Source organism: Vipera ursinii, assembly GCF_947247035.1.
Source record: "Vipera ursinii genome assembly, chromosome: 1".
Classification (NCBI taxonomy): Eukaryota; Metazoa; Chordata; class Lepidosauria; order Squamata; family Viperidae; genus Vipera; species Vipera ursinii.
In genome coordinates this window covers 357,007,237-357,030,646 of record NC_139512.1, presented here as the reverse complement: position 1 = coordinate 357,030,646, position 23,410 = coordinate 357,007,237, and the positions used below count along the sequence as shown (strand labels likewise).

General features: G+C 47.2%; 1 protein-coding gene across 1 annotated transcript in view; it reads left to right on the top strand.

Moving 5' to 3' along the window:
* LOC310650864 (active breakpoint cluster region-related protein-like) overlaps positions 1–18,788 on the top strand; it is a gene marked incomplete at its 5' end in the record, with an annotated part of 58,529 nt that extends 39,741 nt beyond the window's left edge. Inside the window, 6 exons of the mRNA XM_083379662.1 lie at positions 182–257; positions 2,726–2,830; positions 5,937–6,011; positions 7,656–7,753; positions 11,821–11,952; positions 18,696–18,788. Coding sequence (XP_083235788.1) covers positions 182–257; positions 2,726–2,830; positions 5,937–6,011; positions 7,656–7,753; positions 11,821–11,952; positions 18,696–18,767 — 558 coding nt within the window. The 3' untranslated portion in view covers positions 18,768–18,788. The remainder of the gene's footprint in view (positions 1–181; positions 258–2,725; positions 2,831–5,936; positions 6,012–7,655; positions 7,754–11,820; positions 11,953–18,695) is intronic.
* Between the last annotated feature and the right edge of the window lie 4,622 nt (positions 18,789–23,410).

Here is a 23,410-nt window from a genome sequence, read left to right as displayed (position 1 = left end):
CTCCTCCTCCTCTTCCTCCTCCTCCCTTCTAGCACTGATGATGTTACCTAGTTGGGTCGTGAAACGTCTGCAAGAAAGCCACCCAGCTCAGAGAGACCACCTGGGACCCCACAACTCTCCCTAGGGGATTGCCACACCCCTTTGACAAAGCCCCTTTTCTTGCTCTCTCTGGTCATCCTAGAGCTACCTCTTCCTTCTGTCCTCGGACTACGAGCGGTCAGAGTGGCGGGAGGCGATCCAGAGACTGCAGAAGAAAGGTAAGCCTTCAGGTGGTCAATCCAGCCCCTGAGTCCACCTTGGTTTTTTTCAGCCGGTGGTCTTATGAAACGAGACGTTCCCGGGGTGGAACTTCTCCTGGGTTGCTAGGGGCTTCCTGAGGAGGTTCAAGAGCGTCCCCGTGCTTCCTCAGGGATATTGTTTCCCCCGTTTTTCTGTGGGCGAGGCTGACCTTGGAGTCACGGGATCTGGAAGAAGGAATGGCAGAAGCTGTGGGTGGTGAGTCAAAAAGAGAGTCAACCTAGAACATAGCCACCAGCCGACTAAGTCCAGCCTTCCTTGAGTGCCGTTGACCCTGAACTAAACTAAGCAGATGCTGGCTGTTAGCTGAGAATAAATCATGTGTGTAGCTTATGTTGCAGTGAATCCATTTAAGTGGACCTGGTGCTTTGCGCCTGAGAAGGAGGACAGGAAATGGGAAGGGGAAAAAGAGGGAGGGAGGGAGAAGGGAGGGAGGGAGGGAGGAGAAAGGAGGCTGAAAAAGGAAGGAAGGAGGGAGGGAGGAAGGGAAAAGGGAGGGAGGGAGGAGAAAGAAGGCTGAAAAAGGAAGGAAGGAGCGAGGGAGGAAGGGAAAAAGGGAGGGAGGGAGGAGAAAGAAGGCTGAAAAAGGAAGGAAGGAGGGAGGGAGAAGGGAGGGAGGGAGGGAGGAGAAAGGAGGCTGAAAAAGGAAGGAAGGAGGGAGGGAGAAGGGAGGGAGGGAGGGAGGAGAAAGGAGGCTGAAAAAGGAAGGAAGGAGCGAGGGAGGAAGGGAAAAGGGAGGGAGGGAGGAGAAAGAAGGCTGAAAAAGGAAGGAAGGAAGAGGGAGGGAGGGAAGGAAGGAAGAAGGGAGGGAGGGAGGAGAAAGGAGGCTGAAAAAGGAAGGCAGGAAGAGGGAGGGAGGGAGGCAGAGAGAGAAAAAGGGAGGAAGGAGAAAGAAGGCTGAAGAAGGAGGGAGGGAAGGAAGGAAGAAGGGAGGGAGGAGAAAAGGCTGAAAAGGAAGGAAGGGGGAGAGAGGGAAGGAAGGAAGAAGGGAGGGAGGAGAAAGAAGGCTGAAAAAGGAAGGAAGGAGGGAGGGAGGGAGGGAAGGAAGAAGGGAGGGAGGGAGGCAGGGAGAGAAAAAGGGAGGAAGGAGAAAGAAGGCTGAAGAAGGAGGGAGGGAAGGAAGGAAGAAGGGAGGGAGGAGAAAGAAGGCTGAAAAAGGAAGGAAGGAAGAGGGAGGGAGGGAGGGAGGGAGGGAAGGAAGGAAGAAGGGAGGAAGGAGAAAGAAGGCTGAAAAAGGAAGGAAGGGAAGGAAGGGGGAGGGAAGGAAGGAGGGAAGAAGGAAGGGAGGGAGGGAGGGAGAAAGGAGAAAGGAAGGAGAAAGAAGGCTGAAAAAGGAAGGAAGGAAGGAAAGGGGGGAGGGAAGGAAGGGAGGAAGGGAGAAAAAGGAAGGGAGGGGGGGAGGAAGGCTGAAAAAAGGAAGGAGGGAGGAAAGGAAGGAGAGAAAGAAGGCTGAAAAAGAGGAGGGAAGGAAAGGAAGGCCCAAAACATAAAAGGGAAAAAGATGAGACGAACAAGATGAGAAGTAGGGGAAGGAGTGGCAGAATCCAGGGGCGGAGTCAAGAAAGGCTCCAGCCTAGAATCTCCACGTAGCCACAACTGAACGCAGTCCAACCTCCCTATCTAACTCCACACAGGTGCTAATCATTAGCAGGGGTGTCAAACTCAATTTCATGGAGGGCCGCATCAGCATTGCGGTTGCCCTCAGGGGGCCGGGTGGGTGTGGCCAGGGTGGGTGTGGCCTACTGGGTGGGCGTGACTAGAGTGCGGATGGCCTGCTGGGTGGGCGTGGCCAGCTCTACATCGTTCGCATCAAGGGTGCCTATGGGGGCCTGGGCAGGAGTGGGACAGATCTCAGGGTCTCTGGGCCGGGGCCAAGGCAGTGAGGGCCGTTCCCTCACTGTTTCCAGGATGGCTTCGCGGGCTGCATGAAACCACTTTGCGGGCCGGATCCGGCCCCCGGGCCTTGTGTTTGACATGTCTGTGCTAATGGTTAGTTGAGAAGACACCCTGCGCAGAGGCTTTTAACAGGAAATGGGTTTAATTGGACCTTCCCGCCTGGCATTAATCTTGCTCAACTCTTGGTGCTAGCACCTGCTCAGAGTCCGATAAAGCTCCACGGCATTCAAGGAGGGCCGGGCTGAGTTTGCTTGTGGCTACGCAGGGATTCTAGGCTTCTTCCTCTTTTGACTCCGCCCCCCCCGGTCCTTTTCGGACAGAGGATGCTTCCGTAGAGCTTCTGTTGCATCCTTGTGACTTGTGCTGCCGTTTTTGCGCCCTCGTCTCCCCAAAGCTGCTGCCCTTCTAATCTCTTCCCATAATGACGCCCCCCCACACACACACACATACACATTCCTCCGCTCCCCACGCCCAGCCAGGAGACTCTTCATGTTCCTGGCCTTTTGCTAAACCTTTGCAATCCCCCCCTTAGACCTCCAGACCTTTGTGCTAAGTTCTGTGGAGCTGCAGTATCTGATGGGATCCTGTTTCAAGTTGCGGACGGTGCACAACATCCCTCTGACCAGCAACACGGACGGTGAGTGCGCTTTGGCCCCTGGCCCCTTCTTGTCACATGATTGCAAGTTGCGCGTTCGGCAACCGGCTTCCGTTTGCGACCGATTGCAGCCTTCCACGGTCATTTAGAAAGAGGGCAGAGAAGAGCAGCAAAGATGATTAGATGGCTGGACTTTTAAACAGACAAGGAAGGGTTGCTGGAATTGGGGATGTCTAGTTTAACGAAGAGAAGGACGAGGGGGGACATGATAGCAGGATTCCAGTATCTCAGGGGCTGCCCCAAAGAAGAGGGAGTCAAGCTATTCTCCAAAGCACCAGAAGACCAGACAAGAAGCAACGGATGGAAACTCATCAAGGAGATAAGCAACCTAGAGAACTAAGGAGAAACTTCCTGACAGTTAGAACAATTAACCTGTGGAACTCCTCGCCTCCAGAAGCTGTGAATGCTCCAAGACTGGAGGTTTTTAAGAAGAGAATGGCCAGCCATTTGCTTGAAATACTATGGTGTTTCCTGCTTGAGCAGGGGGTTGGACTAGATGATCTCCATGTCCCTTCCAACATTATTATTATTATTATTATTATTATTATTATTATTATTATTATTATTATTATTATTATTATTATTATTATTATTAACAACCTGCCTCCAGAAGCTGTGAATGGTCCAACACTGGAAGTTTTTAAGAAGAGACTGGACAGCCATTTGTGCGAAATGGTATAGGGTTTCCTGCCTGAGCAGGGGGTTGGACTAGATGACCTCCAAGGTCCCTTCCAACTCTTGTTGTTGTTAGGACAAGTGCCTCAGTTTGAATGGCGATCGTGTCGAAAAGTCACGTCACGTTGTAGTTTTCTAATGTGTATAGTAAAAGTTCTGCCTCTGCGAGGCTCTGTCATGGAGAACCAAAGGGAGGTTTACTATTATTACTATTATTATTACTGTTGTCGTTGTTAAGCTCCAATTTTCAGATTTGTCATTTTCCTACCACTAGGTGGCGGTATGCTTGCAAAGAGATGCTTTGCAAACTGTTGGGGGGAAATGAGATTTTTTTTTTTCATTTTTTGAAGCGTGGGAGGCCACGAAACAGGTTTTTTTTGTTTTTGTTTTCCTAAGTCATTACTTAATACTTGGAGTTGTTAAGCCATAAGTTGCTTGGGAAAAGTGGTGGCCAATTAAGGCACTTTTTAAGCTCGTTAACCTGATTGCTGGAGCCTTCTTGGTGATTCACCCAGGGCACTCCGCTGCAAAATACAAAACACAAAAAACGGTTCCTAAAAACCAGCCTGTGGGGAACAAAGCCCGGTGGGGGCTCCTTCCTACTCGTGACCCCAAATTAGTGGCTTCTCTGCTCTTTGCAAGCACCGCGGCCCCTTTAATTAACAGGATGCTGTGTGCAATCCGGGGAATCTCACTTTTTAGTGTGATGTTTCCCCGCCTAGCGCATTGCATAGGTTGCAGTTGAGCAAATGAAATGAAAGCCATTCACCATTTGCATGTGTGTGTGTGTGTGTGTGTGTGTGTGTATACACACGCATGCACACACACACACAGAGACAAGATGTTCGATGGTTGTTAGTTTGTTTTTTCTTTTTCTATTTTTTTTTTCCGTAGAGGTACTCCTACAGTTCTAAGTCATGGACTAACTATATGTCAACTTTTTTTTTTCTTTTTTCTTTTTAAATGCAAATATTACAGCAAATACAGCAATGCCTATACAGGTTGTCCTGGACTTACAACCACAAAATGTCTGTTGCTAAATGAGACGAATAGAATAGAATAATAGAACAGAACAGGACAAAACAGAAGAATAGAATAGAATAGAATAGAATAGAATAGAATAGAATACAGAATATAGAAGAATAGAATAGAATACAATAGAATAGAATAGAATAGAATAGAATAGAATAGAATAGAATAGAATAGAATAGAATAGAATTAAAATTATAATAAAATAGAAATATAGAATAGAATAGGAGTAGAGTAGAATAGAATAGAATTAAAATAAGAATAGAATAGAATAGGAATATAGAATAGAATGCAGAATAAGAATAGAATGTAGAATAGAATAGAATAGAATAGAATAGAATAGAATAGAATAGAATAGAATAGAATAGAATAGAATAGAATAGAATAGAATAGAATAGAATAGAATAGAATAGAATAGAATAGAATAGAATAGAATAGAATAACAGAACAGAAGAATAGAATACAATAGAATAGAACAGCGTTTCCCAACCTTAGGAACTTGAAGATGCGTGGACTTCAACTCCCAGAATATAGCTGGCTGGGGAATTCTGGGAGTTGAAGTCCACGCATCTTCAAGTTCCTAAGGTTGGGAAACGCTGGAATAGAACATAGAATAGAACAGAACAGAACAGAACAGAAGAACAGAATAGAACAGAACAGAACAGAATAACAGAACAGAACAGAATAGAATAGGAGTTGGAAGGGACCTTGGAGGTCTTCTAGTCCAGCCCCCTGCTCAAGCAGGAGGACCTATACCATCTCAGACAGGTGATGGTCCAGTCTCTTTTAATTAATTAAATTAATTTGTTAAAGTCAATTTTGCTCCATTTTACGACCTTGCTTGCCACCGCACTTAAACAAATCGTTGCCATTGTTAGGCGAATCCGGCTTCCACAATCGACTTTGCTTGTCAGAAGGTCGCAAAAGGGGAAATCACCTGAGCCCCAGGACGTGGCGACCGTCGTAAATAGGAGACAGTTGCCGAGCTGTCTATTTTTTTTAATCACCTGAGTAGGGGGATGCTGCAATGGTTGTAAGTGTGGAAAACGGTCGTCACTCACCTTTTCCAGGGATGCTGTGACTTTGAACAGTCACTAAAACAGGGGCCTTCCAACAGCCTGGCTGAGGAATTCTGGGAGTTGAAGTCCACAAGTCCTAAAAGGGCCAAGTTGGAAGACCCCTGCTTGTGGACTTCAACTCCCAGAATTCCACAAGTCCTAAAAGGGCCAAGTTGGAAGGCCCCTGCACGAAAAGAACCATTGTAAGTCGGAGATTGCCTGTATTTTGTTTTTTTAACTTTGAAAATAAAATGAGAATTGGGGGGGCAAAAAATAAAGGCCCGTAAATGGCTCTCTCTTTTCCCTCCCCGGTTCCTCCTCCGCAGATGACAAACCTTTAGGAATGTGCGGCTTTTTGCACGTGATCGTCCACTCGGTCAAGGGCTTCAAGCAATCTGCCAGTAAGTGCCAAATGGATTTAGTAGATCCATTAGATTACTTTTTGCATCTTCCCTGTGGCTTCCCCTCTCCAGCGCCTTGTAGGGTATGATTTGACCCAGCTGCAGATTCACCTAGGGAGGGTCTGGGGGGGTGGGGTCCAGGTGAACCCCCTATTGTGGGTGTCATTTTGCAAGGGGCAGATCTGGGTCTACAACCATCCTCCCCTCCTCCCTTCTAGCACTGATGATGTTCCCCAGTTGGGTGATGAGACGTCTGCAGAAAACAACTAAGCTCAGAGAGACCATCGTAGACCCCACAGTCCTCTTTCTCCTCCTCCAGCCTGCTTCAAGAGGGGTGGACTTCCACTCCCAGAATCCCCCAGCCAGCCTGCTCTAAGAGGGGTGGACTTCCAGAATCCCCCAGCCAGCATCCTTTAAGAGGGGTGGGCTTCCACTCCCAGAATCCCCCAGCCAGCATCCTTTAAGAGGGGTGGGCTTCCACTCCCAGAATTCCCCAGCCAGCCTGCTCTAAGAGGGGTGGACTTCCAGAATCCCCCAGCGAGCCTGCTTTAAGAGGGGTGGGTTTCATTTCCCAGAATTCCCCAGCCAGCCTGCTCTAAGAGGGGTGGGGTTCCACTCCCAGAATCCCCCAGCCAGCATCCTTTAAGAGGGGTGGGCTTCCACTCCCAGAATCCCCCAGCCAGCCTGCTTTAAGAGGGGTGGGCTTCCACTCCCAGAATTCCCCAGCCAGCCTGCTCTAAGAGGGGTGGACTTCCAGAATCCCCCAGCGAGCCTGCTTTAAGAGGGGTGGGTTTCATTTCCCAGAATTCCCCAGCCAGCCTGCTCTAAGAGGGGTGGGGTTCCACTCCCAGAATCCCCCAGCCAGCCAAGTTTAGGAAACACTGACCAAAGGGGTGAATTTTAACAGCTTTCCCCACTTTGAGGCAGGCCATAAAGAAAGATACAAAGAATCCATAAAAATGCTGCATGTCATAAAAGTGAGGTAGGACATAAAAGTGAGGCATGAAGAAAATGTGTGCATTAGTTAGGAAAGAACAAGGAAATGGAAGAGGCCAAACCACAAGTTCAACTGTCGGCCACAATTCGTAGGCCAGCACAGAGTTCATTTACAGCTAACCACCTATGTCTCGCTTGTAGCTAAACCACAAATGGTGCAGGAAACTTAAGACCAGGGAACTTGGCCCTTTTATGACTTGTGGACTTCAACTCCCAGAATTCCTCAGCCAGCATGCCTGGCTGAGGAATTCTGTGAGTTGTAGTGCACAAGTCATAAAAGGGCCAAGTTTGAAGACCCCTGCTTAAGACCCTTAGCAAGACACCTGCGACCTTTGCTTGAGACGTGGTTGCAAGATATTTAGCTATAATTTAGCAACGCAAAGGGGGGCTAGAAATGAGCTAGAAGGGGGCTTAGAACTCATGTAACCAATCAGAGCTCATAAATTACATTTCCGTGTTCTACTGCTTGTGGAGACTATATATATACTTGCTTTTCCATGAACATGTGTTCTGACATGGACATTGCTTTTTCTTCTGAACCTTTTGCGCAAAATGAAACAAACATTCTTTTGATTCCGGGGGTCTCTTGATTCTGCAACAACTTGAAATATCAAATTGATTTCCTATTTTTCTTCCCGATCTTCTTAGACCTCTACTGCAGCCTTGAAGTGGATTCCTTTGGGTACTTTGTCAGCAAAGCCAAGACACGAGTTTTCCGGGACACAACGGAGCCGCAGTGGAACGAGGTAAGCCATCTGCGATGCCTCCGAGCATGTGCAGAGTGCCTCCTCCCCACCATTTCCCAACCGGGGCAAAATACACAGCCCTTCCCTATCACATTTGGGATTTTTAAAAAAAAGCAAATGGCTTTGCCGCGCTTCCTCTGAGCATGTGCTGATTTCCAGGTGGATTTGCAACAGCTTTCATCGCTGATTTCTGCTGCAAGTGGCCCTTGACTTATGCGCACAGCTAAGGCCCAAATTTAAGTGAGCTGTGGTTCTTGCCACAGAATCACTGCAGTCGTTAAGTCAGTCACACGGTCGTTAAGCGAATCTGGCTTCCCTCGTTGATTTTGTTGGTCAGAAGGTCGCAAAAGGGGATCACGTGACACCCCCGGGACGCTGCGACCGTCGTAAATACGAGTCAGTTGCCAAGCGTTTCAATGCTGCAACAGTTGTAAGTGTAAAAAACAATCATAAGTTCCTTTTTACACTTATGTAGTAACTTTGAACAGTCACTAAAGACAGTGTAAATTGGGGATAATGTGAGTGCAGAGGAAGATCAGGATGAAGCTGGTATGGCCTTGAACCCCAGGGTTGAAATGACATTCTGCACATGCTCAGATGCTCTGACATTATTTTACTTGTCCTAGGTGGGAGATGTCCCAATTGGACGTGTGTGTGTGTGTGTGTGTGTGTGTGTGTACGCACGCACGCACGCACACTAAAAAACTTCCTTTGACCAGCCATACGCTCCTCGCTCTGAGAATCAGTGTGGTACACATTGTGATTGTGCAATTTTATACTTTTGCTTGAGTGCAAAAATCGGGTTAAATTACGAAGGAAAATAACGATCTGAACAGCGTTCCAGTATCTCAGGGGCTGCCCCAAAGAAGAAGGAGTCAAGCTATTCTCCAAAGCCCCTGAAGGCAGGACAAGAAGCAACGGATGGAAACTCATCAAGGAGAGAACAAATCTAGAACTAAGGATAAATTTCCTGACAGTGGGAACAATTAAGCAGTGGAACTCCTGGCCTCCAGAAGCTGTGAATGCTCCAACCCTGGAAGTTTTCAAGAAGAGACTGGACAGCCATTTGGTCCAAAATGGTATAGGGTTTCCTGCCTGAGCAGGGGGTTGGACTAGATGACCTCCAAGGTCCCTTCCAACTTTTATTATTATTATTATTATTATTATTATTATTATTATTATTATTATTATTATTATTATAAAACTTTTATTCATAAAACATGAAACTCAGCCAACTGAGCACTCAAATTGACTGGCACTAATGATTGACACGGGTTGCTGCCAGCATCCTTGGTATCAACCAGGAGTCTCCTTAAAATGTAAGATGTTCCGAGTAGCGCAGTTTTTTGTAGCTTTGCTGGAGTTATGGCAGGAAGCTGCAGCTTCTTGATGTAATTTGCAAAGTTTTTGGACCTAGTTCCCAGTGCCCCGACGATGGGTGTCCCCGTTATGCGTTTCATCCATAATCGCGCAGTTTCGATGGCCAGGTCGCGGTATTTCGTAATTTTTCCAGTTCTTTTTCTTCAACTCTGGCATCTCCTGGTAGAGCAATATCAATGAACAGGAGATTATTGTTGTTGTTGTTGTTGTTGTTGTTACTACTACTACTACTACTACTACTACTACTACTACTACTTGTGGGGCAGGCCGCAGCCATTTCCCAGCAAAGGGTTCCCGGAAGAAATGATGTGCAGTGATCAATTTACTGTGCAAACTGGAGATGACCTAACAATGCAGCACGGAGTCCATTGATTATTTTATTTATTAATCCAATTTAAGTGCCTCCTGACTCTGCCAGACTGTCTCTCGGTGCCAGTGTGGGAGATACCCCCTGCTTTCTTTTCTAGAAAGAGCTTTAATGTGGGCAATACTAGAGATCCTCGACATACGACGGTAAAAGAGCCGGCTCTTTCGGGTTGTAAGTTGTGACCGTTTTTCACCCTTAATGACCGTTGCAGCATTCCCCAGGGTCACGGGATCAAATTTCAGACACTTGGCACATAAGAACAACAACAACAATAACGATAAAGTTGGAAGGGACCTTGGAGGTCATCTAGTCCAACCCCCTGCTCAGGCAGGAAACCCTATACCATTTTGGACCAAATGGCTGTCCAGTCTCTTCTTGAAAACGTCCAGTGTTGGAGCACTCACAACTTCTGGAGGCAAGGAGTTCCACTGGTTAATTGTTCTAATTGTCTGGAAATTTCTCCTTAGTTCTAGGTTGCTTCTCTCCTTGATTATAATAATAAATAAAGTTGGAAGGGACCTTGGAGGTCATCTAGTCCAACCCCCTGCTCAGGCAGGAAACCCTATCCCATTTCAGACAAAAGGCTGTCCAGTCTCTTCTCAAAAACCTCCATTGTTGGAGCATTCACCACTTCTAGAGGCAGGCTGTTCCACTGGATAATTGTTCTAACTGTCGTATTTATGACGGTTGCCGTTTCCTGGGGTCACATGATCCCCTTTTGCGACCATTCGAGAAGCAAAATCAAGGGGGGGGACACCCAGATTCCCTTAACGAACGCACGTTTCACTTAACAGCTCCACTGTGGCAAAAAGGTCACAAAATGGGGCAAAACTCAGTTAACAACTGCCTTGCTTAGCAACGGCCATTTTGGGCTCAATGGCAGTCGTAAGTCGAGGACTACGTGTATGCCCTTACACGGCTCCTGGGCCTTCTCAAAATGTGACAGTTTTACTCGTATTTGATTTTTGTACTTATTTCACCACTTCTGTAGTCCCCGACTTAGGACCAAAATAATTTAATTTAATTTAATTTAATTTATTAATATTTCTATACCGCCCTTCTCCCGAAGGACTCAGGGCGGTGAACAGGGCAAGAATAAAAAGACAGAATTACAAAAGTTAAAAAATAATTAAATACATGCCCACTAAAAAACAATTAATACATAGTAAAAACCCCAATAAAAATAGAGTCCAACGCTTTTGTTGCTAAATGAGACTGCTGCTAATGAGCGAGTTTTGGCCCATTTTACGACCTTTCTTGCCACAGTTGCTAAGTGAACCTCTGTACTTCTTAATTTAGTCACACGGTTGGTAAGTGAATCCGGCTTTCTCCCCCCCCCCCCCATTGACTTGGTTTGTCATAAAGAGGTCGAAAAAGGGGATCAGGTGACCTTGGGACGCTGTAACCGTCATAAATATGAGTCGGTTGCCAAATGTCTGAAGTTTGATCACATGACCAGGGGGATGCCGCGACGGTCATCAGTGTGAAAAAGGGTCCTAACTCAAATTTTTTCAGTGCCGTTGTAATTTGAATGGTCACTAAATGAATGGTTGTAAGTCAAGGACTTCCTGTATTATCACTGAAGGCCGGACAAGAAGCAACGGATGGAAACTCATCCAGGCGAGAAGCAACCTGGAACTAAGGAGAAACTTCCTGACAAGTGAGGACAATTATCCAGTGGAACTCCTTGCCTCTAGAAGCGGTGAATGTTCCAACAATGGAGGTTTTTAAGAAGAGACTGGACAGCCATTTGCCTGAAATGGCGTAGGGTTTCCTGCCTGAGCAGGGGGTTGGACTAGATGACCTTAGAGGTCCCTTCCAGCCCTAAAATTCTATGATTCTAGAAGGAAGGAAGGAAGGAAGGAAGGAAGGAAGGAAGGAAGGAAGGAAGGAATGATAAGAAATGAAGGGAGGGAGGAAAGAAGGAGAGAAAGGAAAATGATAAGGAGAGAAGGGAAAAATGATAAAAGAAGGATGGAAGGGCAACGGATGGAAACTCATCAAGGAGAGAAGCAACCTGGAATTAAGGAGGAATTTCCTGACAGTGAGAGGAATTAACCAGGGGAACTCCTTGCCTCCAGAAGCTGTGAATGCTCCAACACTGTAAGTTTTTAAGAAGAGACTGGAGAACCATTTGTCTGAAATGGTATAGGGTTCGACTAGATGACCTTCAAGGTCATTTCCAACTTCATTATTGTTGTTGTTGTTGTTGTTATATTATTACTACTCCTACTCCTACTACTTTTCTTGCTCTCTCTCTCTCTCTCTCTCTCTCTGCCTTTGCTGTTTCCATAAATTTCCTCCCTGCTTGATCCCGCAGGAGTTCGAGATAGAGCTGGAAGGCTCCCAGTATCTGCGCATTCTCTGCTACGAGAAATGTTACGACAAGAGCAAGCTGAACAAAGACAACAACGAAATTGTCGACCGGATCGTGGCCAAGTGGCAGGTCCAGGTGCGGAGGCCGTGGCACGCGGGGCGGGGGAGGGGGAAAAAAGTGTCTGTTTTCAATGAATCTTTTTCACAGCGGAATCGGAGGGAGAGAAAGGCATGGTGTTGCATCTCCTTGCAAGTAGAAAGCTAGCTTGTCAAGGAAAGGGATGGAGCCACTTTGCTTCCTTGCTTGCATTTGGCGGGGGTCCCCCTCAGGGGAGCTGAGCCACCAATCTGCACGTTAGAACAATGTCTCTCAACCTTGCCCACTTACAGACGGGTGGATGTCCACTCCCAGAATCCCCCAGCCTGCCTGCTTTAAGAGGGGCGGACTTCCACTCCCAGAACCCCCCAGCCAGCATGCTTTAAGAGGGGTGGGCTTCCACTCCCAGAATCCCCCAGCCAGCCTGCTTTAAGAGGCATGGACCTCCACTCCCAGAACCCCCCAGCCAGCATGCTTTAAGAGGGGTGGGCTTCCACTCCCATAATCTCCCAGCCAGCCTGCTTTAAGAGGGGTGGGCTTCTACTCCCATAATCCCCCAGCCAGCCTGCTTTAAGATGGGTGGACTTCCATAATCCCCCAGCCAGCCTGCTTTAAGAGGGGTGGGCTTCCACTCCCAGAATTCCCCAGCCAGCCTGCTTTAAGAAGGGTGGGCTTCCACTCCCAGAATCCCCCAGCCTGCCTGCTTTAAGAGGGGTGGGCTTCCACTCCCAGAATCCCCCAGCCAGCCTGCTTTAAGAGGGGTGGGCTTCCACTCCCAGAATCCCCCAGCCAGCCTGCTTTAAGATGGGTGGACTTCCACTCCCATAATCCCCCAGCCAGCCTGCTTTAAGAGGGGTGGACTTCCACTCCCATAATCCCCCAGCCAGCCTGCTTTAAGAGGGGTGGGCTTCCACTCCCAGAATCCCCCAGCCAGCCTTCTGTGATGAATGGACTCAAGTGAAAATGAGCCAGGTTCAGAAAGACTACATCGGAGTCATTTTGAAGGAGGTTGAGAGCGGCTGTATCCCTTGCACCCTGAGATAGGAATTTGATAAAGCTGAATTTGAACAAGATGAATTTGATAAATACAGAGAATACACATTTAAGAGGAAAAAAGTAAAAAAAAGAGGAAATATTCACCAGTCCTTTCTCCAAAAGAGCTATTTTCATTTCATCCTCCGAACAGAAAAAAAAGGTTTCCTTCCCAGTAAAAGCGGGGAGGGGGGGGGCGTCTAAGACTCTCGTGGGCCTTTTCAAAACGAAACCGCCGTACACGACGATTGTGGGATTTGTCGCTTCGAAAGGGAAACGGGGGCATTACAGGGAGTCCTCGACTTACCATCGCCAAGCCAGGCGGTCGTTAAGGGAGCTTGCTCCTGATTTCATGGCCCTTTTTGCCATGGGTGTTAAGCGAATCGTGGTGGGTTGTTAAGTGAACCACACGGTCGTTAAGCAAATCTGACGTCTAACATTGACTTTGCATGTCGGAAGCCAGCTAAGAAGGTCACAAATGACGAACACGTGACTCTGGGACACCACAAACATCTTAAATGCATGCTGGTCGCTGATGCTGAGATGGTCGTAAGGGCGAGGACTTGTGTCACTTTTTTCGTGCCGTTGTAACTTGGAACGGTCGCTAAATGACGTTGTAAGTCGAGGAATGCCTGGAGCCTTGTTCGGGGGCGTCGTTCCCCCTGTTTTCCTGCTGATTTTTCCTCTCACTTGCTCCCTCTACCCTTCCTGGCTTGTATATTTGACAGTAATTCCAAATATTTTATGTTTCACTCAATTCCAGAGGGAGGGAGGAAGCCTTGAAGGCCCCAATCGACTGGTTTTTTCCCCCCAGTAAGAGGCATAAATCACCTGCAGCTTAGAAAGAGTCCAAGGTTTTCATTGAGTGTGTTGCTTTTTCGTGTTGTTATTGTGAGGCGGGACCTGTTAGCTTGTTGGCACCGTACGCTGGGACTGGCGGAGTTGTGAACAAAGTAAGTAAAATAGAAGAGAGCGTTGGCAACTCAAGCGTGAACTATGGCATCCTTGGCGCCCTCTGAGCTGGGTGGTTTCCTTGCAGACGTTTCATGACCCAACTAGGGAAGATCATCAGGGCTAAAAGGGAATGGGAGGAAGAGGAGGAGGAGGAGGAAGAAGAAGAGGAGGAGGAGATGAGGAGGAGGAGGGGGAGGAGATGAGGGGGAGGAGGAGGAGGAAGAGGAGGAAGACTGTGGGGTCCTTGGTGCTCTCTGAGCTGGGTGGTTTCCTTGCAGATGTTTCATGACCCAACTAGGGAAGATCATCAGGGCTAGAAGGGAATGGGAGGAAGAGGAGGAGGGGGAGGAAGAAGAAGAGGAGGAGGAGAGGAGGAGGGGGAGGAGAGGAGGAGGAGGAGGAGGAGGAGGAGGAGGAGGAGGAGGAGGAGGAGGAGGAGGAAGAGTACTGTGGGGTCCTTGGTGCTCTCTGAGCTGGGCGGTTTTCTTGCAGATGTTTCATGACACAACTAGGGAACATCAGCAGGGCTACAAAGGAGGGGGTTTGTAGAGAGGAGGAGGAGGAAGAAGAAGAAGAAGAAGACTTTGGGGTCCTTGATGCTCTCTGAGCTGGGTGGTTTTCCTGTAGACATTGCATGACCCAACTAGGTAACATCATCAGGGCTAGAAGGGAGGAGGAGGAGGACGACTGTGGTGTCCTTGGTGGTCTCTGAGCTGGGTGGTTTTCCTGCAGACGTTTTGTGACCCAACTAGGTAACATCATCAGTGCTAGAAGGGAGGGGGGGTTGTGGAGAAGAGGAGGAGTGTTGGGTCCTTGGTGCTCTTTGAGCTGGATTGTTTTCTTGCAGACATTTCATGACCCAGCTAGGGAACATCATCAGTGCTAAAAGGGATTGTGGAGTAAAGGAGGAGGAAGGGAGGAGGAGGAAGAAAAGAAAGAGAAGGAGGAGGGGTCCTTGGTGCTCTTTGAGCTGGGTGGTTTCTTGCAGACGTTTCATGACCCAACTAGGGAACCTCATCAGTATTGGGGAAGAGGTGGAGGAGGACTGTGGGATCCTTAGTGCTCTCAGCTTGGTGACCTTTGCAGATATTTCATCACCCAGCAAGGGAGCATCATCAGTGATGGGAGGAAGAGGAGGGGGAGGAGGAGCTGTGGGGTCCTTGGTGCTCTCTGAGCTGGGTGGTTTTCTTGCAGACGTTTCACGACCCAACTAGGGAACAATATCAGTGCTAGAAGGGAGGGGGTTTGTGGAGAGGAGGAGGAGCAGGAGGAGACCGACGACTGTGGGGTCCTTTGCGCTCTCTGAGCTTTTTTCTTACAGACGTTTCATTAGCCAAACTAGGTAACATCATCAGTGCTAGAAGGAACCACAACGGAGTCCAGAATGTCCATGGATAAGCCAGACCGTCCTTAAGGGAGCTTTGTCCCATTTTACGACCTTCCTTGCCACAGTGGTTAAGCCAATCGCTGCAGCTGTTGAGCTAGCCACACGGTCGTTAAGTGAATCTGGCTTCCCCCCACTGACTTTGCTGGTCAGAAGGTTGCGCAGACGGGGATCAGGTGACCACCACCACCACCACCACCCCCGCGATGCTGCAAAACCGTCATAAATACGAATCGGTGGCCAAGCGTTCTGAATGTAGATCACGTGACCACAGGGGGCGGGGGACACTCGCACGGTCGTCTGCGCGAAAAACGGCCCTGGGTCACTTTTTACAGTGCCGTCATAACTCCAAACACCCACTCAACGAACTGTTGTAAGTCGAATAATGCAGGGGTCCCCAACCTATGGGCCACGGGCCACGACCAGGCTGTGGTCTAATGGTTACTGCTCTACGTGAGTGGCCGGCCGGCTGGGGCGTGCGCAGGGCCCCATTCGCGCAAACCCCGTTGCGGGTGCTCACGGCCACCCTCGTGAGAGCCTCGTTGTGGCCCCCACTCGTTCGGGTGTCGTTGTGAACATGGCAGCCGTGCACACGGCCTGCCCCCCACCCCAGTCATCCCCTCTTTTCCCCCCCTCCCCCCTGGAAGGTTTGGGGAGCTGGATGACCTCCAAGGAGCCTTCCAACTTTATTATTATTATTATGTAAGTCTGGAATAATGTATTCTTGATGATGATGATGTTGTTGTTGTTAGGGACCTTGGAGGTCATCTAGTCCAACCCCCTGCTCGGGCAGGAAACCCTACACCATTTCGGACAAAGGGCTGTCCAGTCTCTTCTTAAAAACGTCCGGTGTTGGAGCACCCACAACTTCTGGAGGCAGGTTGTTAATAATAATAATAAAGTCAGAGGGGACCTTGGAGGTCATCTAGTCAACCCCCTGCTCGGGCAGGAAACCCTATCCCATTTCAGACAAATGGCTATCCAGTCTCTTCTTAAAAACTTCCAGTGTTGGAGCACCCACAACCTCTGGAGGCAGGTTGTTAATAATAATAATAATAAAGTCAGAGGGGACCTTGGAGGTCATCTAGTCCAACCCCCTGCTCGGGCAGGAAGCCCTATCCCATTAAAAACATCCAGTGTTGGAGCATTCACCACTTCTGGAGGCGGGTGGTTCCACTGGTTAATTGCTCTCACTGTCTGGCGCCTTGCAGATTTGCCTGACATTTTGGGCTGCTTGTCAACGGGACCATACGTATTGCAAATTCTCCAAAGGACGCACGGTACCCGACATGTTCCGAGGGGTTCAAATGTGTCCTCCCTTCCTCTTGGGGTGCCAGCAGGATGCCGCTCCAGCTGTCTCCCCGATGCCAGGCTGGGGCACCGCCAGTTCCTTTGTGCCAAGGCGGCGAATCCCACCGGAGGCGGTTTTTCCCCCCCCTGTCTCTCTGTTCTCCATCTGTACATTTATTTATCGGCTCTGGCGGAGTCTGCCTAGTTAAATCCTTCCCAGGAAGAAGGGATAACATGCCCTCGGATTAGAATATATATATCACAATTTGGGCATGCAAACGAAATCTCATTTTAATACATTAATGCACATTCAAAGTGACGATAAAACCTATTACTTTATTCTGTTCTATTCTGGCCCGTGCGAGCCAAGCTGCTTCCCCTAAAGGGCTTCGTGTAATCCTCGATTCACGACCACAGCGGAGTGCAACATTTCTGTTGCTAAGTGAGACCGTTGTTCAATGAGCTTTGCCCCATTTTGCGACCTGTGTTGCCACCGTTGTTAAGTTAGTGACACGGTCGTTAGCGAATCTGGCTTCCCCCATTGACTTTGCTTGTCAGAAGTTCTCAAAAGGGGGATCACATGACCCCGGGGGACGCTGCGACCGTCATAAATATGAGCCAGTGGCCAAGGTTTGATCGCGTCACCACGGGGATGCTGGAACGGTTGTAAACGTGAAATTAGAAATTGGGATACGTTTTTTTTCTGTGCTAAGATTGGGATACAGAATTTTCTTGGCAATGAGAACAATTATTTAGTGGAACATGAATAGAATAGAATAGAATAGAATAGAATAGAATAGAATAGAATAGAATAGAATAGAATAGAATAGAATAGAATTCGGAATAGAATAGAATAGAACAGAATAAGAATCAGAATAAGAATAAGAATAAGAACAAGGAATAGAATAGAATAGAATAGAATAGAATAGAATAGAATAGAATAGAATAGAATAGAATAGAATAGAATAGAATAGAATAGAATAGAATCTGGAAGGGACCTTGGAGGTCTTCTAGTCCAGCCCCCTGCGCAAACAGGAGAACCTGTCCTATACCATTTCAGACAAGTGACTGTCCAGTGTCTCCTTAAAAATCTCCAGTCATGGAGTTTCCACGATTTCTGAAGGCAAAGCTGTTCCACTGGGCAGCGGGTTGGACTAGAAGACCTCTGAGGTCCCTTCCAACTGTGTTACTTGGTTGTTCCCGCTTTGTATCTTTCAAAACTCACTTCACAAGTCAGGGCAGGTGGATAAATGTGGCCTCTCTGGAAAGAGCTTGGTAGCATCCTGGCACCAACTATATTCTGAATTGCCATAGCAACGGTTGCTAAGACAACTGAGGGGCTTTGCTCCCATTGGGTGAGGAAGATGCTGGGAAGGGGGGGGGCAGATGGTTTGGTCCCTGGGTGAGCTGAGGCAGATCAGAGGGAAGATGAGAAAGAAGATTTCAAATCCTGAGTTTCATTTATTTATTTTTAAGAGGAATAGGGACTCACTGCTTGCGGCGCACTAATCTGAGTGACAATCATGAACACAACGGCATTGACAAAAGCGACTTACGACCGTGTTTCCCACTTACGACCGTCGCAGCATCCCCCCTGGTCACGAGATCAAAATTCAGACGCTCGGCAACCGACTCACATTTATGACGGTCGCAGTATTCCCCCGGGATCATGTGATCCCCTTTAGCGACCTTCTGACAAGCAGAGTCAATGGGGGGGGATGCTGGATTCACTTAACGACCATGTGGCTAACATAAGAATGGCAGTGATTCACTTAACAACAGTGGCGAGAAAGGTCGTAAAATGGGGCAAAACTCACTCAACTGTCTTGCTTAGCAATGGAAATTTTGGGCTCAGCCTTGGTCATAAGTCAAGGACTATCTGTAATGGACAAAATGTCTAGAAAAAAATGCCACCCAATCCATCATCTTCCATCCATTCAAATGTTTTTCAAACTTGGGCACTTTAAGTACCTAATGTATTCATTATTTCAGGTAGTCCTCATTCAGTGACAATAACTATGGCTGGCAACTCAGTTGTTAAGCAAGGCGGTCACTAAATGAAACCACAACCATCCTTATGGTTTAACTTTCAATTTTTCCTTTTCTTTATGGGCCTGTGAAGGTCATAGATGCAAGCAGTGGTTGCAAAGTCACTTTTTCATCACCCTTGCAACGGCGAGCAGTTGCTAAATGAGGGAGTCACTAAACAAGGACAATATTTAAAAACTTGCTGTTTGTTGAGATTTTCTGAGATGGCCTGAATTTTTTTTTCATCCTTGTGAGTTCAATCATCTCTGGCAAAGTGATGGCGCCAAGAACTCATTTTTGCAAACTTTTCCAAAATAGAAATATTCCAGGTTATTGAAATTTGGACTTTTGCTTGGCTTGTTTTGAGTCTCGATACGTGATCGGCTTTTTGTGCTATTGTTTTGTGTAATGTTTGCCGAATTGTCGGTGTAAAATCCTACAGCCCTTTGTAGAAAAAGCGTGTGTCACATGTCAGGAGAGTTGTGTGTTGATGAATCTTTATGCCTTTCTCCAAGATTGTCCACGCTGCAGCCTATTCAAAACAGATTTGCATAATATAAAAAGCTAAATGTTCCCCCGCACATGCGTGCTAGTCGTTTCCAACTCATCTCCGTTTCAAAGCCGAAGAGCCAGCGCTTGTCCGAGGACGTCTCCGTGGTCATGTGGCCGGCATGACTAGATGCCAAAGGCGCACGGAACGCCGTTACCTTCCCACTGGAGTGGTCCCTATTTTTCTACTTGCATTTTTACGTGCTTTCGAACTGCTAGGTTGGCAGAAGCTGGGACACGTAACAGGCGCTCACTCTGTTACGCGGCACTCGGGATTCGACCTGCCGACCTTCTGATCGACAAGCTCAGCATCCCAACCCACTGAGCCACCGTGTCCCTTTGTATAATATAGTTCTCAATTATTTCTATTATTATAGCCTGGGGTGGATGTTATAATAAAATGCAGTTGTTCATTACTTTCTTGAACGCCTGCATTTTTGTGCAGAAGTCTCCTTACTCCTTTACCTTTTGTTGCAAATTCAAAAAATTCAAACAGCAAAATCAGAAAATTCAGCTGCAAATTCTGAAAACTCAGCTGCAAATTCAGGAAATTCCACTGCAAACTCAGTAAACTGAAACCCAAGTTCGTAAAATTCAAACTGTTAAAATCAGGAAATGCAGCTGCAATAATTCTGAAAATTCCATCGCCGATTCAGGACATTCAGCTGCAAACTCAGTCAATCGAAGCCCAAGTTCAGAAAACTCAAACTGCAAAATCAGGAAATGCAGCTGCAAATTCTGAAAAATCAGTGGCCGATCCAGAAAGTTCGTTTGCAAATTCAAAAACATCAGCTGTCAATTCAAAGAGTTCAGCGGCAAATTTAGAAAAGCCGGTTGCAAATTCACAAAATGCGGGCGCAAAATTCAGAAAAGTCAAACTACAAATCCAGAAAAAGGGGAGGATTTTGAACAAGAGCGAAATCTGGGGCTGTGCACTGGCGCAAAAACGCAACGTGAAGACAATTTTCCCTCCAACAGGAATCAAGCCAGTTGCTTCCCACTCTTGAGTGTGTAGCTCAAAAGTGCAAAATGAGTTTGGAGACGAAAGTGATTACAGTACAAAGTAACAGTAGCTCTGTTTATTGGAAACGTGATTTTGATCTCCCCATGTATGACTCATAGTGGCGGGCGGGAGGAACATGGAGATTCCAGGCATGTGAATTTTGGGGGCGGGCAGGACTCCTGGGAATTGTGGGTTCCTGTGGGTTGTTGTGATGTGCAACGGCAACCCAGCATCTGAATGGCTGGGGAAGTGAGCTGGCTTGGTGGTGGTCACTGGCCAAGGCAGGTGAGTGCAAGGCAGTAGTGCACAACAGTTTATTTCCTGAAAATCTCAAGGTCCCAAAACTAGTGCAAAACTATGTTCATTTCCTGAAAATCTCAACGTCCCCAAACTAGCGCTAAACGGTGTTTATTTCCTGAAAATCTCAACATCCCAAAACTAGTGTAAAATGATGTTTATTTCCTGAATATCTCAACGTCCCAAAACTACGTTTATTTCCTGAAAATCTCAACATCCCAAAACTAGTGCAAAACTATGTTTATTTCCCGAAAATCTCGTCCCAAAACTAGTGCAAACTATGTTTATTTCCTGAAAATCTCAGCATCCCAAAACTAGTACAAAACTGTGTTTATTTCCTGAAAATCTCAGCATCCCAAAACTAGTAAAAAACTGTGTTTATTTCCTGAAAATCTCAACATCCCAAAACTTGTGCAAAACTATGTTTATTTCCTGAAAATCTCAATGACCCCAATCTAGTGCAAACTATGTTTATTTCCCTGAAAATCTCAGCATCCCAAAACTAGTACAAAACTGTGTTTATTTCCTGAAAATCTCAGCATCCCAAAACTAGTACAAAACTGTGTTTATTTCCTGAAAATCTCAGCATCCCAAAACTAGTAAAAAACTGTGTTTATTTCCTGAAAATCTCAACATCCCAAAACTAGCGCATAAGGGGGTTTATTTCCTGAAAACCTCAAGTCTCAAAACTAGTGCAAAACTATGTTTATTAGCTGAAAATCCTAAAATCCCAAAACTAGTGCAAAACTATGGTTATTCAGTATCCTTTGGGACGCCCAAATAATCTGTTGATAATCCAGAACTTGGTTTCCACCGGATCTGGATAGCATCTGCCATCCGTTGGCTGAGAAAAATCAGACAGATGTCTGAGACACATCTCCATGTTCTCCTTGTACAGATAGTCTTCGACTTACGACACAGCTGAGCCCAACATTTTTGTTGCTAAGCGAGTTGGTTGTTAAGTGAGTTTTACCGCATTTTGCCACTTTTCTTCCCACGGTTGTTAAGTGAATCACTGCGGTTGTCAAGTTAGCAACACAGTTGTTAAGCGAATATGGCTTCTTCCCCATGGAGTTTGCTTGTCACAAGGTCGCAAAAGGGGGATCGCGTGACCCCGGGACACTGCAACCGTCATAAGTACATGCCAGTTTCCAAGCATCTGAATTTTGATCATGTGGGTTTTCTGCAATGGTCATGTGAAAAGAGGTCATAAGCAACTTTTTTCAGTGCCATTGTAACTTCAAACAGTCACTAAACGAACCGTTGTAAATCAAGGACTAACTGTGTTCCTTTTGGAGCAGGTTTGGGCAATGATGGCCCCTTTATGACTGGTGGACTTCAACTCCCAGAATTCCTGAGCCAGCCACCCCAAACGGAGCCCAAAATTTCTGTTGCTAAGTGAGACCGTTGTTACGTGAGCTTTGCTCCATTTTACAACCTTAAGTGAATTGTTGCAGTTGTTAAGTGAGTAACACGGTTGTTAAATAAATCTGGCTTCTTCATTGACTTTGCTTGTCAGAAGGTCGCAAAAAGGGATCACGTGACTCCGGGATGCTGCAACCGTCGTAAGTGCATGTCAGTTTCCAAGCATCTGGATTTTCATCACGTGACCACGGGGATGCCGCAACGGTCATAAGTGTGAAACCAGCCATAAGTCCGTTCTTTCAGTGCCATTGTTCAGGGGAAGCCAGATTCACTTAACCGTGTTACTACCGGGGCAAGTAACAGTGATTTCCTTATTAGCAATAGTGGCAAGGAAGGTCATAAAACGAACCAGTGTTCACTTAGCAACTGTCTTGTTTAGCCACAGAAAATCGGAGCCCCCACTGTGGTTGTATGAATGAACGCCCCAAAGTGCTGAGCCACAGAGCTGGAAGACTAAAAGGAATTTTTCCATTTGAAATACTGCATGCAGTATTTCCCCCCACCCACCACCCCAGCCGGCGCAGCTTGGCTTACTTGCCTGGTCATTACATCACTTCCCCCTTGGAATTCTTTGTGGGCACAGACTCCATCTCTCTCTCTCTCTCTCTCTCACTCTCTCTCTCTCTCTCTCTCTCTCTCTCACACACACACACACACACACACACACACACACACACACACAGAGTCTCTGGCCCTTGGGGTCTTGAAGGGGGCAGGAGGGAGGATGGGGAAGACACACAAACCCCACCAACAGGGAGAAGGGACTTGCCGATTCGAAATCGGAACCCACCACCCATCTTGTCTTGCTGCAGAACCCATGATGCCAAATGCAGGCTTCCTTCGGCTCCCCTCGGCTCCTGCCTCTTGGCTGGGGATGATGGGAGTTGTACTACCTCCTATTGGGAAGGGCCGGCTTGGGGAAGGAGGGCAGAGAATTCGGCTTGCGTTTTGTAAAGGAATTCTCTCTGATTCTCTTTCATTTGTCTTTTTTTTCAATCTCTCCTTTGCTGGACTGGGGACGGCTGGCTTATACAGGTAGTCCTCGACATACGACGGTCCACTTAGTGACCAATCAGAGTTACAGCATCATTGAAAAAAGTGACGTACGTTTCACACTTAACGACCTGTGTAGCATCCCCCACGGTCACATGATCCAAATTCAAACGCTTGGCAACTGACTCCTATTTATGACGGTCGCAGCGTCCCGCGGTCACGTGATCCCCTTTTCCGACAAGCAAAGTCCATAGGGGGAAAGCCAGACTCACTTAACGACCATGTGACTATCTTAACAAGTGCAGTGACTCACTTAACGACTGAGGGAAGAAGGGTCATCAGAGGAGCAAAATTAACAATGTGTTGCTTAGCAACATAATTTTTGAACTCCCTTGTGGTCGTAAGGCGAGGACCTTACATTTTATTCTGTAGACGAATTGTTGTTGGTCACTCAACACGGACGGGGAAAGAGTGTCTCTTGCCATGTACAGAGTGCACCGCCCACTCTTTGCAACCCATGGTGTTAGCCAAAGGAAGGGAAA